This window comes from Bemisia tabaci, chromosome 10 (assembly GCF_918797505.1).
Source record: "Bemisia tabaci chromosome 10, PGI_BMITA_v3".
NCBI classification, from domain to species: Eukaryota; Metazoa; Arthropoda; class Insecta; order Hemiptera; family Aleyrodidae; genus Bemisia; species Bemisia tabaci.
This window is the reverse complement of record NC_092802.1, coordinates 12,202,481-12,215,717: the sequence shown is the minus strand read 5'-3', so window position 1 is coordinate 12,215,717 and position 13,237 is coordinate 12,202,481. Positions and strand designations below refer to the sequence as shown.

The window sequence follows — 13,237 nt, the reverse complement described above, 5'->3', positions numbered from 1 at the left end:
CCCTGAGTATGGCAGCATTCAAATGCTACCCAATTTCCTCTCAGAAAATGTCTATTTTTGAAGAAAGTTATGAATATTTTTCCTTGAAATTTTCACACTTTTTAGATCAAGTTACGAACTAAATCATCTGAAAAATCAAAAGAGAAATATTCACGAATTATCCTGAAAATTCTTGACTTGTCAAAGGTAATTTTTTAAGTAATTTTTAACATTTTGTTGGTATTGAGTAGATCATGAGTGGTTTTTTTTTTAATAAGAAAAAACAAACAAATTCTTCATTGATTTTATCTATCGAATGTGTCTTTTTGTTTATTAAAGCTGGACTTGTAAGAGTGTAGAAAAAGTATATCGAGGAAAATGTTGTTCGACTTACGAAAAATGGTATCAGTCCTTTGTCACGATCCAGTTTTATGGCCTCGGTGAGTTTGTGACCTCTTAGAGAAAGATCCTCGTCGGACTCGAGGTAATGCATTTTGACCAATCCTATTAGACCTGCCTTTTCTATCGATGAGTGAGCCTGAAACATGAATTTTTACAAAAAAAAAAAAAAATAGTACAATTAATGAAAACATGGCATAATTTAGAACAAAAAATGCGAACGTGTAAAAGACAATTGGACCGCATTGAGCAGAAAGAAACTATGCAACATCAGCTATTGTCAAATTTAATTGGGCAATTTAATTTTTTACATGAAAAGTGTTGTGCGGACTTTAGTGTAAATGGATTGAATTTTGTACAAAGGGACCAGAAGAATTGCATTGATGCTAAGATTGTGCGTTTTCATCCTTTGCAATGAAATAACTGAAACTGTGATAAAATCTGAAATTTATATGGTAAATTTTGTCTGAAAGTTACAGTTCTTAGAATACAGTTTAAAATAGAAACTGTTAATGGATAATCAGGTTATTCTTCCAAGACAAAAGAAGTTTCACAATCTTAGCAACATTGCAATGCTCCTGGTTCCTTTTTACAAAATGCAATTCAAATGTCAGTGAATTATCGGCATGGTACGAAGCAAATTTCTTAAAATTTTCGAAGAAATCCGCACAAACGTACTCTGGTAAGAAATTAAATTGCCCAGTTGAATTTGGCAATAGTTGATGTGGCTTGGTTCCCTTCTGCCAAACGCGGTCCAATCAAAGTAAGCTCTTAAAATGAACCTTAAAATTAGCATCATGATCGGTGGATATGTTTTCTATTTTTAGGACTTATTGAGCAGCCCATATTAAAATGTACAGATTTTCTTTAGAATCAGACCGTCTTTTTTGCATCTGGGTAATTGGTAAGTGGGGACCTATACAAACTGAAGAAATTAACTTTGAATGGTAAAAATGGAAAAAGGATCGAGGAATTGTTGCTACCAGTATGTGCGCCTTCAAAACACCTGCCTTGAAACATACAGCATTTGCCGTAGCAACTATACCACCACGGCGGTCGCGATCTAGTCTATCTAAATAAATGAAGGGGTTCGTATTTGCTGCGTCAACACTTCATGAGTCACGCCTTATGCTCATGACTATGTCACTACCTCTCTCTCGCTTCCTCTCTCCCCTTATATTTTTGAGGAAAATTGCGTGCATTCAAAACCTCCTGATTTTATTCTTCCTGCTAGTTTAGTAGTACCTTGTCACATATTCAATTGAAAATGATTTAACATAACTGCTACCAATTTAGGGAATTAATATCGAGCACCTGATCCGAGCAGTAGGCGACAAGTCTACTGTTAATCTCTGCATCCTCTAAGTCGGGGTGGATCTCTTTGTAACGTGTAATTGCCTCGGTTCTTCCGGCTAAGAGACATACAAACGTGGCCTCGCTTGCAGTTGTCTGAAAAAGAGAGCGATTCTAGTTTAAGATTTCGATTAGGAGGACAAAGTATCACTCGTTTAAATATTCAGTATATTCCTAAGCATAGAAACTATCATATAATTGACTCCTAGAGGCTGAGTATAATTTCTCTTTTTTGTGAAATGAGGAAGAATGCTCACCTCAGACAAACAGACAATAAGTAGAGGAAATAGATTTTTGTTCACTGTTTCATCCTTGGAATTGGAATGTAAAGTTATACAAAGATTTAATAAACTTAATCAGACTACTGTTGGATTTATTATTCGTAGGTATGGAATGGATTCAATATATATTTTTTTCCTTTTTTTTTACATTTATATTACATCTATGTTTTTTCCTGCTTAGCATCTAGTCTACATGATATTCTTTAAAGTGATGTGCAGAGTCCTTCTTACTTTTACGTTTGGTAAATATTAAGTTAGGTGTTAGTAGATATTTAAAATGAGGAGAGGGTTTAAGCATTTCGCTGTTGGTTTGTCTTATATTTTTACTATTCTAATTTTCACTGAGGATTGCCTTTCTATTCTATTTTTTAAGTTTTTCGATTTTTCTTCAAATTCTTACCTGAATCACTCCGCCACCTTGACTGTCGCCGCGAAGATGTAGAAAATCATCCGGCAGCCCAACCATTTTACCCAACCAGTTCATGACTACAATTTCCAATTCTGTGCAAGCCGGGCTACTCGCCTGCAAAAAATCATTATGTTAACTTTTATTTGAATTACGGACACATTAAATCTTTTAAAAATAAGATATGTAAGGACTATAATTACTAATTGTGCGAAGCATCTCCTTACACTGAAAAAAAAGATTGGTAGAATTTACCATTCCTTCACGCTGTATTTCACATAGCGTCAATTCAGAGTCAATTCTGCCAGAAGATAGGTAAACGTTATTATATACTGGTACACATAACCATTCCTCTGGCAGAATCGACTTGAAGATGGGTAGACTTTACCATTCCTTCACGCTGTGTGAAATACAGCGTGAAGGAATGGTAAATTCTGCAAATTTTTTTTCAGTGTACGATGTTTATAACAAAACATTCTGCTGGAAAAACCAAGCTCAAACTAAAAAATACCACAAAATAACTCGCTTTGATGTGGCTATGAGAACATGGCGAAATAGTTTCCTGAGGAATAAGAATATTTTTCTCATAACTCTTTCTATATAGTGTAAACTGTGGAGTCTACGAATAATTTTCTTTCACTTTCATCTTTTTCATTTTAAAACATTAGGCCAGCCAAGAATTTAGCGTATTACTTCTTATAGGCAGTTGAAGTTGATGAAGAGCTGAGGAATCAATTAATGAACAATAATATTCGTTCCTTTAATGGTTGATAGCATGGACCATTGAGTTCACTCAGATGAGGTTCAAAAAGAAAACAACCGCTCCTTTAAAGACGCCTCCTTCAGTTTTTTTTTTTATTTTTATTTTTTTTACCTCTAATCTCCCCCTTCGAATCTCTCAAGTTTTGCAATGAAAACTAATAACACGATTTGTTCATCTTCTGTTCTTTACGTGCTTCGTATCGTCGGTCCTCTGACGAAAGAGCGTATCTATATTTCCGCGTGAGCCATGAAAAACATGGATTTATATGGAGATCAGGGCTGACGTGAAAATTGAGATACGCCCTTACGTCTGAGGAGCGACGGTATGAGAAGGGTTGAGAATCGTCTACTACGATCAACCCCCTCAAGTATATTCTCCTCCCTTCTTCAATCGATTTTAAGCATTTTTGTCAATTTGTTTACACAGAACATTTATTTCGTCACATTGGATCACCTTGGATTCAAAGGTTGCGTCATTTTAAAGTGGCGACGATGCAGTAGTATGTTCAGTATTCAAAACATGAGACTGTTATTTTCAGAAGAATTATCGAACAAAGAATTTTTTGGTGAACATTTCTTGAATTAACTCTACCTTGAAATAAAAATGTTGGTCATTTGAATCATAAATACAGTGATCCATATTGGTCTATCTATTCAGCCAATGCAATCAACCTTCAAATTAAACCAAATTACGGTTGAAGCCATGCATAAACCGAAAATACCGTCTCCAGAACCGAAAATGTGGTTACACGTACCAAGCAGTGCGGGCCGATATGCAGAACACAGTGATGTCATTTTTTGTGACTGAGATTTTTTCCTCAATGGATTATAATAAAAGTAAAATCCTCGAATCAATTTTATTTTACACCAAACATTTTTACACTTTGACACTGTAAACACTCCAAAAATGGCGAGATGTCCATACCACTGAAGTTTTAAATCAACTTACCCATGTGAATCCGAGACAGTTGATCGCGTCGGCTAACATGTCTCCGAGTAGCGATGGGTATGAATTCAACGCCGGAAAGTACGCGTGCATGTATGGAGATTGCCAATGAGTGACCTTCAGTTATAAAGTAATGGATGTTAGCAGGAGTAAGATAAATGAGGAGTTTGGAGAACAAGGCGCAAAAAACGATATTTAAACGATCAAATCATATCGCCTCATTTTTTTTTTATTTTTTTAACTTTGCTCGAATTTGGAGACTTGAGAACGTAATGTTGAATTAATTTTGAACTTATGGAGAAAATGTTGAGGCAAAGTTATGGAAAATTGGCTAATTCCGTGGGAAATTCGTATGACTTTGAACAGGGTCCGAAACCTCCCTTAAAATTAGTTATAAAGGTAACGTTAGTTGCTTCCTAAGATTTTTACTTAAAAGTGCTTAAAATTTGAAAAATTTTCCTGTATTATTTTTTTCTACAATAATTTGAACCGGAGTTATGATTTGTTGAAAATAGGTCAAATTTGACCTTTGACCTATCATAACTCGGTCAAAAATTAAAATATTGACCTGCAGTTTGCGCCAAAATTCTTAGTTTTTAATGCTGTTTCCAATTAGGCATCATAAGATAGGGGTTACCATTTGGGGAAAAAAAGTTACCCCCCCCCCCCCCCCCAAGATGGTCTCCTTTGAGATAGGAACATTCCCAAAGTTTCGTTTTTCTATCTCAAACGGTTCAAAAGTCAGAGGGCGGGGGGTACGGGCGATTGTACTCAAGGGAGTGTGAGGATATACATACCCCTGGCATGATGATTTTTTCAACATCTTTGAAAATGGTGTCCCAAGACTCTCCTGCAAGCGGGGCACAGTCGGGAATCATGCACCGCATGTAGCCGGGTTTCACATCCGGATAGACCCTGCGATCCCTGATATTTTCCAAATAGTCCGCGATGTAGTCCACCATTTCCTTGCCTGCGAGGAAAAAACAGACTTTGTGGTGTAGCAAAATTGCTGTTGAACTACCCGTGTGGCATAAAGCTCTAAATAATATTACAATTTTGAACATGTGCGAGTATTTCTTGAAACAGGAAAAACCACACTCATGCGCCTTGAGCTCTAGGTCTCTCAATTCTTTATTTAAGAAAATAGAGTTCAATAGAAATTGAAAAATAGAAGGTTTTAACATCAAATCATCACATAAAAAATAGGGAGTGAGATACTACCATTAAAGGTAATTTTATGAGCTATTCGGAGACCTGTAAGAGATTGATCAATGATTTTACGTTCGATGCGGTGTTTGGAAGGTTAGATTTGGTGGAGGGAAAAAATCTTCAAATTGTATTGTTAAGTGGACTGGAAATAGAGCTTAAGGTGATTCGATGGACGTCATATTTTGTGTCATAACGCGGCATGCGATATATTGCATCAATTGGTTCCATTTTTTCAGCTACTCGTCATTTTTCTCCAATTTTGAGATCGCAATTCTGTTGTCAGAAGACTAAAGCACTCACTTACCAATTTTAACAAAGAAATTCAACGTAATAAAGGCGTGTTTTTTTTAGAGAGAAAACATCGCATTCGATACTGATATCGAAACTGCACTCGAATGCGATATTTTCTCTTTAACAAAACTACGCCTTTATTACGTTTAATTTCTTTGTTAAAATTGGTAAGTGAGTGCTTTAGTCTTCTGACAACAGAATTGCGATCTCAAAATTGGAGAAAAATGACGAGTAGCTGAAAAAATGGAACCAATTGATGCAATATATCGCATGCCGCGTTATGACACAAAATATGACGTCCATCGAATCACCGTAAGACTTTTTTTGTGGATACATGAATTTTATAGTGATGAATAAAGCCAAAAATGCAGAGCTCCACTAGAATAATTCTTAAAAATGTCCTCAGCCCGTCAAGGGGTACGTGAATTTGCCCTTGTGCGTATGAGAAGCAAATCAATAATTGCATCCAAGTCTATACAACCACCAACTTGCAAACCTCAACGTTTGCGCTTCGAGTAGGATCGATTTATCGATTGTTCTCATTAGTTGGACAGCAATTCCTAGCACCCCGTTTCGCACTAATAATTATCACGCTTCAAAAGTCCACTTTCAATCATGCAGCTGTTTGCAAGGAAAACATTTGTCCATCACCTTGCCTTGCATTGTTCCATTGTAGCGGATTTGTACTTGACCCTCCAAGTTTTTTTGCCGCACAGTGGTGGGCATGTATGTATCACTTCGCCCACACCACGTGCTCACATGTTTTCAACTTTACTACATTAAACAAGAGAAATGGCGGCTTTGCTTCTTGCAATAAAAAGATTACTTGCAAATTTTAATCCTCTCTCTCAAAATTGTTTTAATAAATTCATTTTTTTAGGAAGTTCAAATTATATTAATGAATTTGTTTCGTAAATCTATTTCAAAATATGTTTAGTTTATCAAAGAAATGCTTTTGTAAATGTTTTGCAATCTTATTTTTAGAAAAACATTACACAAGAACTATTAAAATCTTCACGAACAAATACATTTAAGATATTTACAAAAATATTTATAGGAAAAAATTGAAAATATTTTGCCTGTTTTGTTTCTCAAAACAATTTAATGGGGGTAAACACGAGAATAATTTTAACAAAAATTTCCGATTTTAATATGTGCTCAGAATATATTTTCTTGTCGCGTGGATTTTCGATGACATTATTTTTGGTTTCTTTGTGAATGTAAGAAGTAGGTCGAATTTTTAGTGTCTTTTCTGCATTACCGAACATTGCTTTACGTGTTTTTACTTAAAAAATTAAACTGAATGATACTTTTTTTTAGACATGGCAGAAGAGAATGACACAAAATAGGCGCAGGGTAAGCAGGCTAAAACATCTTCAAATATTCGTGTGAGGTTTTGTTTACATACCTGGTATCTACATTTCATAATTTGAAGTTGCATCTCTGAAGTCTTCGCCATCTAATACTCTCGATTTGTTTAATCAAAGTTAATAGTTAATTAAATGTGTTCAATCTAAGTCAATAGTTGATTAACAGCTAAGTATATAGCTTTTAAAGATATTCTATACATCTAAAGTGTTTATTGTACTAATATTTTTTACAAATTAAAAAAAAAAAAATCCGATACTCTGTGTAAGAGTATTATTGCGTGTGCAAAATTTAACATTTGCTGTTGTTTCTCTCAAAAACAAGGTAGCTAACAGCAGCAAAGACAAACACTTTTGGCTTCCCATAACTATTACTGTACTTTTACCCTTTCCAGAGGGTGAACTTTCCTCGCTTTTATTTCTACTCGACTTCATCTACCAAATAAAACATAAGAGGAACCTAGCAATGGCAACGCCGTGCTCTCTGAATGAGGGCGAAAATTGATTCTCCAAATTGCGGGGAAAAAACGAGCTGAATACAAGTTTAATTGAACTTCCTACCGCGCTCAAAAGATCGTAGGTGAGGACGCAGCTGAAGAGAGGCTTTATTTTTCTAGATTTTAAGCTGTGTCAAGTGGCGGACATTCCGTGTTAGGGTGGCTACGACCACGGCCAAATTCACCTCTTACTTATCCTCAGCTCCGAAGTAATGGGCGCTCAGTGAGCTGAGACTTGTTGCAGCATCTCGAGTGACGGCGGAAATGAGTCTTGTATCCTGCGATTGATCGTTTTCGATAGTGCTTCGATGTATCGTTTGGTTCAAAACAATAGAACATAACCTCAAACAAAACTCTCAGGATTTCAGTCGGAAAAGCTAAAAATTAGAAAATTCTTAACTATTTCAACTTGCGATGCCATTTGGTACTCATAAGAATAAAAACTCTATCAGAAAAACTCCGTTTCCTCAGATTACTCGATTGAATTTTGAGGCTATGTTTACATGTTGAACCAATCGATATCGATACAATCTCACCTATTCGATGTATCGAAAACGATCTATTTCAGTCCCTTGCTAATCGTATATTCGATAATATTTTTGTGGTGACAAATAGTTCGGTCTCACCGGTAAGAATGCCTGGTCCAATTAACAATGCTGCATTATTATTTTATCAACTTCCAATACCTCCGCATAAGGAAGTTTTTGCACGAAAAATTGTTGTTTTGTGACAATAAGTTAAAGGGAGAAACAGACTACTTACCTCGCCGCCTGTACTCTTCACTGTCCATTCTGAAAAAAACAGAGATAACTTGTAAGTATGAATACAAGCAAAAGAGAAAAATTATTATCGGTTTATGCATTTATTTGCAAAAGCCTCAACATAGCATAGTCATTTATACCTTAGAAAAGAGAGATCAATAGAAATTTATAAAAATTAATAATACAAGAACTGAATTGATTACATTTGGAGATCAAGTTGTTGAAAAAACGGAGCGATTTGATGAAAAAACTTCGAAATTATGCTGTTGCGGTCAGATAGAGGAGAAAAAGTGTTTCCGATTTAGGACTTGAATAATCGTATGTACTTTCTGTTAGTGCGCGATTGATGCATAATAAGTGAAATTTCATTACCACAACATTTCCAAAAAATTCATTGATTCCACTTTCCGAAATAACTTTTTGTTCTACAGCTTTTCCTGATATACCATATTAAATATCCTTGATATTGTTGAAGATTACAGGCATACACGTTCTATAAAAATTAAAACTTCATACTTAGGATGTTTGTGGGTTCATTCAAAAGAATATCTTATAATTACTAACTGGTCGAGGTATATTAACCAGAATCAGCCTAACTACAAGCACATTCTTAATTTGCCTAACTTACTCTAAGGGTTTAAACTTTTAATAGAAAACAAAGCACTTCTCTGCCTCGAAATTTTAGTGGTATGTACTTTTTTATACTCTCGGAAAACTTCACAGAAACTTCCAAAGTTTCATGTTCCTTGGTTATCCTGCATAAAAATTGTACACATGGGTGGTAAATAGGCAAAGAGAAATGCAGCTAGACTGTTATTTATCAAAATTGTTCAATAGGACATTTATATCCTGAAAGGAATACAGGTATGTTTCCTTTTCTCAGCATTGTGCCTTAATATAGATCGAAGAATGAAAATAAAATACGAGATATACACAACAAATGGGTTTACAAGGCTACACATGGAGCAAATAAACACAATTGGGACGTTTCAGAGCAATTACATGCTCATTCTCAACTGGAAAGCTAAAATTTAAAAATTAAAACAAGAAAATGTGCATGCAATTGACAAGAAAGGAATCAGTGCAAAATCAATTAGCCCCAAACGTACTGGTTTTCTTATTTACTTTTTTCTTAGCTTTGTGAATCCCTTTATTGCGTATATATTGCATTGTATTCGCCGAAAAAAAGAATGCTGCTTTTACATTCCAGATGTAAAAGTGTGCGAAAACTCACAAAACGCCAAAACCACTACAGCGGTCAATTTAACAATGCTAAGATATACAACTGACTGCTTTGGCGGTTAATTCAGCGTTTTGTTAGTTGTCGCACACTTTTTTACATCTAGAATGTAAAATCAGTGTCCCTTTTTTTTCGGTGTTGTTATGAATTCGGGATATTGCGTTGTATCTCTCTTATGGATCGAAGTTGAATCAGTGAGTTCGAAAACACACCAACTCGGGTTTTTTTTCGATTTTCACTTTTTTACGGATTAGTGACACTTATGGATAGAAGCATCTGCACGCAAAAGGAAATTCCGAAATTGCAATCAGAAGTGCTCGAAACAGCGACGGGAAAAGGGAAAAATCGAAGTATTTCATTGGAAATACCAATGTTTGGCCATTTCAAGGGAAACGGGTGACCATCCGATTTTGCGGTTTTTCTTTTTTCGGTTCAGTGCACCTTGTACCAACAAGTTATATAAATATTCAGCGTTATTCAGGTCGGAAAATATAAATTTTTTAGGGCAATATATGAAAAATCAGTATCTGAAAGTCGGTGAGAACGAAAACACACCAACTCGGAAAATTTTAAACGCTTAATTCTCTGTCATCAAACATGGTATATCTGTCGCAGGCAAATAGTGAAATCAGGCATTTTGTCAAATGCCTAGGCAGATAGTCAAATTTTGACGGTCTTTACAGAATTTTGTGAATTTGTGGCGAAGAGCTCACGATTTTTCACTATTTTTGGAGAAATAACTCATCAAATCTACGAACTCTTTTTGTCTCTTCCTCTTCAATTGCTTCTCGTATTTTTAAATGTTGAAATTCCAAAAATTCTGTATTTTACGACATGCTGAAAATTTCACGATTAGTGTCTCCTCAGGAGCTAAAAATTGTTTAAAATAATATTGTGTGTGCAAATTTTTACTGAGAATTGTTTCTTGCAGGAGCAATGAATTATTTTGTCTGAAATTAGGAAAATAATCAGAACTTCAATCTAAGTTAGAATATTTGACTGTTTGCCTAGGCATTTGACAAAATGACTGATTTTACTATCTGCCTGTGACATATCGATTTCAACTTTGTGCTTTACAAAGTCTCTAAGCACTTGTCCTTTGACACCAAAAAGGTTTTTCTTAAACTAACTTCCTCGCCCGCTGCGCAATTTTCGGTGTTTCCTGAACAATTTTTTTTTTTCCGAGTTGGTGTGTTTTCGAACTCACTGACTCAGTTGAGGTTGAACTTTTGCACTTTTCATTAAATTTCCGACGATTTCCGCGACTTCCAGCGTAAATCAATGAGCGCCAAGTTATGAATCAAAATCGAGTGGGTCGGTTGCCACCCGCGTGGAATCGCGACAGAATGAAAGACGTCCGCCGTTACGGGGAGGGCGCCCTCATCCCAAGCGGGGCGGGGGGTGGCGGGGGAATCCTTCGGGGACCCACCAGTAGCCTTTTTACAGATTGCTTCATCTACTTCTTCGGTGAAAGCACCTGCGACTGTCTCGCCTTCCAAGACTATGTGTAATTATTTTGTTTTTAAGGCCAATTACACGGAGTGGCCTAAATGGGCACCCACCCCCCCCTCCCCGTTTGGCCGGAGTCTACCGTGTAAATGCCGAGGACAAACCTCTGGCTTGAATTGAAGCAACATGTTGAAATAAGAACATGATGTTCCTATCTTGAGGAAAAGTTGAGTTTGCCGAGTCAATTGACCAACTGCCGTGCTAAGCAAGAAAACTCCGTAAATCCATCAACACTGAAAAAAAAGTATGGTACTATTTACTATGAGTCACAGTGATACACAGTGATTTAGTGAAAATAACTAGAATTATAATATTATTCATCAGAGATCAAGTGATTCTTACTTTCTATAATATGGAATATGCAACCATAGAGTCTGGTGTTTATTACCATACTCGTATCACTGTGTCAGATTATGGTAAAATCTACCATATTTTTTTTCAGTGAAGCAATCTTCCCTCGTTCTTTGGAACTGAAAAAATAAGTTCTATGTTTCACCCATGCACCTCAAATTTTCAGGTTAAGTTTTTGATAGTATTTGCAAAATAATTATGTAAAAACATTGTCCCAAGGTATACAAGTATTTTTGCTATGATACAATTGATTCCAAACAAGTGTAAAATGACGTTTACGGCGTTTTTGCGTGTCACGGCAGAATAGATCGAGTTTAAAGAGACTTCACTTGGATCGCATTTAGCAAAAAGGAACCACCGGACTATAAACCTATGCTAAATAATCGAATCTTGTCGGAGCACCTAGCCTTTCCAAAAATCGATACATTTCCATAGGTTTAAACGGAGAATGGACAATGTTGCCAATCTCCTGGATCCACCAATGCTTGGATTTGAATAAAGATAAGGATTCCCTTTACTTTTGCAACCATCTAATTGAAAGCCACATTGTCTTAGGTCCAACAACGCCTCAAATATCCGGGTCATCAGGGCATCCAGCAAGTGGCGGAGTTTCGAGTGAAGTCTGAGCATTAAATGGACGTATTTCTGCCAAACGAAACTATGTTCATTAGACATGAGCCCTGAGACCCACGACAATATATACATAACAGGGCTCACGTCATAATACACATAGTTCCGTTTGGCAGAAGTCCGTCCGAATCGAAACACGGTCTGCGTTGGCACTCGCGCTTGCAGCCGTTAAAAAAGGGATATCATAGGTTAATCTTGGGCGACGAATGGAGGAGTGGGGACCTGCAAACATTTGAAGACAGAAGCCATAGAAGAATATGCTGAGTTTGACCCCTAATTTGTCTGCTGCGGGAATTAGTTAATTACTCAACGCTCATTACGTAACGCGCTACCGCCCGGGTCATTGGAGACTGCAGCCGCAAAGCCGCATTGCCGCGAATCCTCGCGCAGATAACTATTCCTGCACGAAGGTATTTTTTTGGCCTATCTCGAAATTGAAGGCGAAATAGAAATGTGACTGCAGGGAGAGAAGGGGCGTATCTTAATAAAAAAAAAAAAAACTCAAAATTGATTGATTGATGCCATAATACGGTTTGCCGTTCGGTCTTTTTAGGATGGGACGGAAGAAAATAGTTCTGTTTCAAATATCTTTGAAAAAGAGATACAAAGCAATGTCAGTAAATTGAGACTTGCCTTGCCTCACTTAATGAGTATGAATTTTGGCTAAACTTTGTCAGTGCAATCCGTGGGTTTCAAGTGTTTTCATTGATTTTCTGCTGCCAAACGGTGCTGTCTTTTAAAATTAATCACAATGACGAATTGGAAGAGGAAATGGACTGCATTTTGCAATTTGAAATTATAAATTCTTGCCCAGTTTAAAAACAACGTAAGTGCCATTAGTTTCCCTATGCACATAAGTGTTTTTTTAGATGAGCCAGAATTTATAGTTCCAAATTGCAAAATGCAGTCCAAATAATCCGACTTTGTTAAAAAAAATAATCGGTAATTCGTATGATAATCTTTTTTAAGTGTGGGCAACTTAGGAATATTGTGAAAAACTTGTCGCAGCGCCCCAGCCAAATTCACATATAATTTTAGAGAGTTCATGTGAGGGTAGTCCATGATGGCTATACCTTTCAGAGATTGACACCCATCTTACTAAAAATGGTTGATAAATGACATGTTATGCAATCGGTTTTGCAGACTGCACACGCCTTATTAACAAACTTTACTTTTCAACTGTTGAGGGAATACCACAAAGTCCTTAATTTAATGACACTAATCAGTGGTCAATTGACAGATGAAATGTTCCTATC

The 13,237-nt window shown here is 36.3% G+C and overlaps 1 protein-coding gene across 2 annotated transcripts in view; it reads right to left on the bottom strand.

Moving 5' to 3' along the window:
- The window catches only part of Hdc (histidine decarboxylase), a 36,967-nt gene that overhangs the window by 16,356 nt on the left and 7,374 nt on the right, over positions 1–13,237 (bottom strand). For both annotated transcript variants that reach the window (XM_072304941.1, XM_072304940.1), the window contains exons 2-7: positions 8,253–8,281; positions 4,924–5,096; positions 4,130–4,243; positions 2,413–2,535; positions 1,693–1,827; positions 374–517 (exon numbers count right to left, since the gene is read on the bottom strand). In XM_072304941.1, coding sequence (XP_072161042.1) covers positions 374–517; positions 1,693–1,827; positions 2,413–2,535; positions 4,130–4,243; positions 4,924–5,096; positions 8,253–8,280 — 717 coding nt within the window. In that variant the 5' untranslated portion in view covers position 8,281. The remainder of the gene's footprint in view (positions 1–373; positions 518–1,692; positions 1,828–2,412; positions 2,536–4,129; positions 4,244–4,923; positions 5,097–8,252; positions 8,282–13,237) is intronic.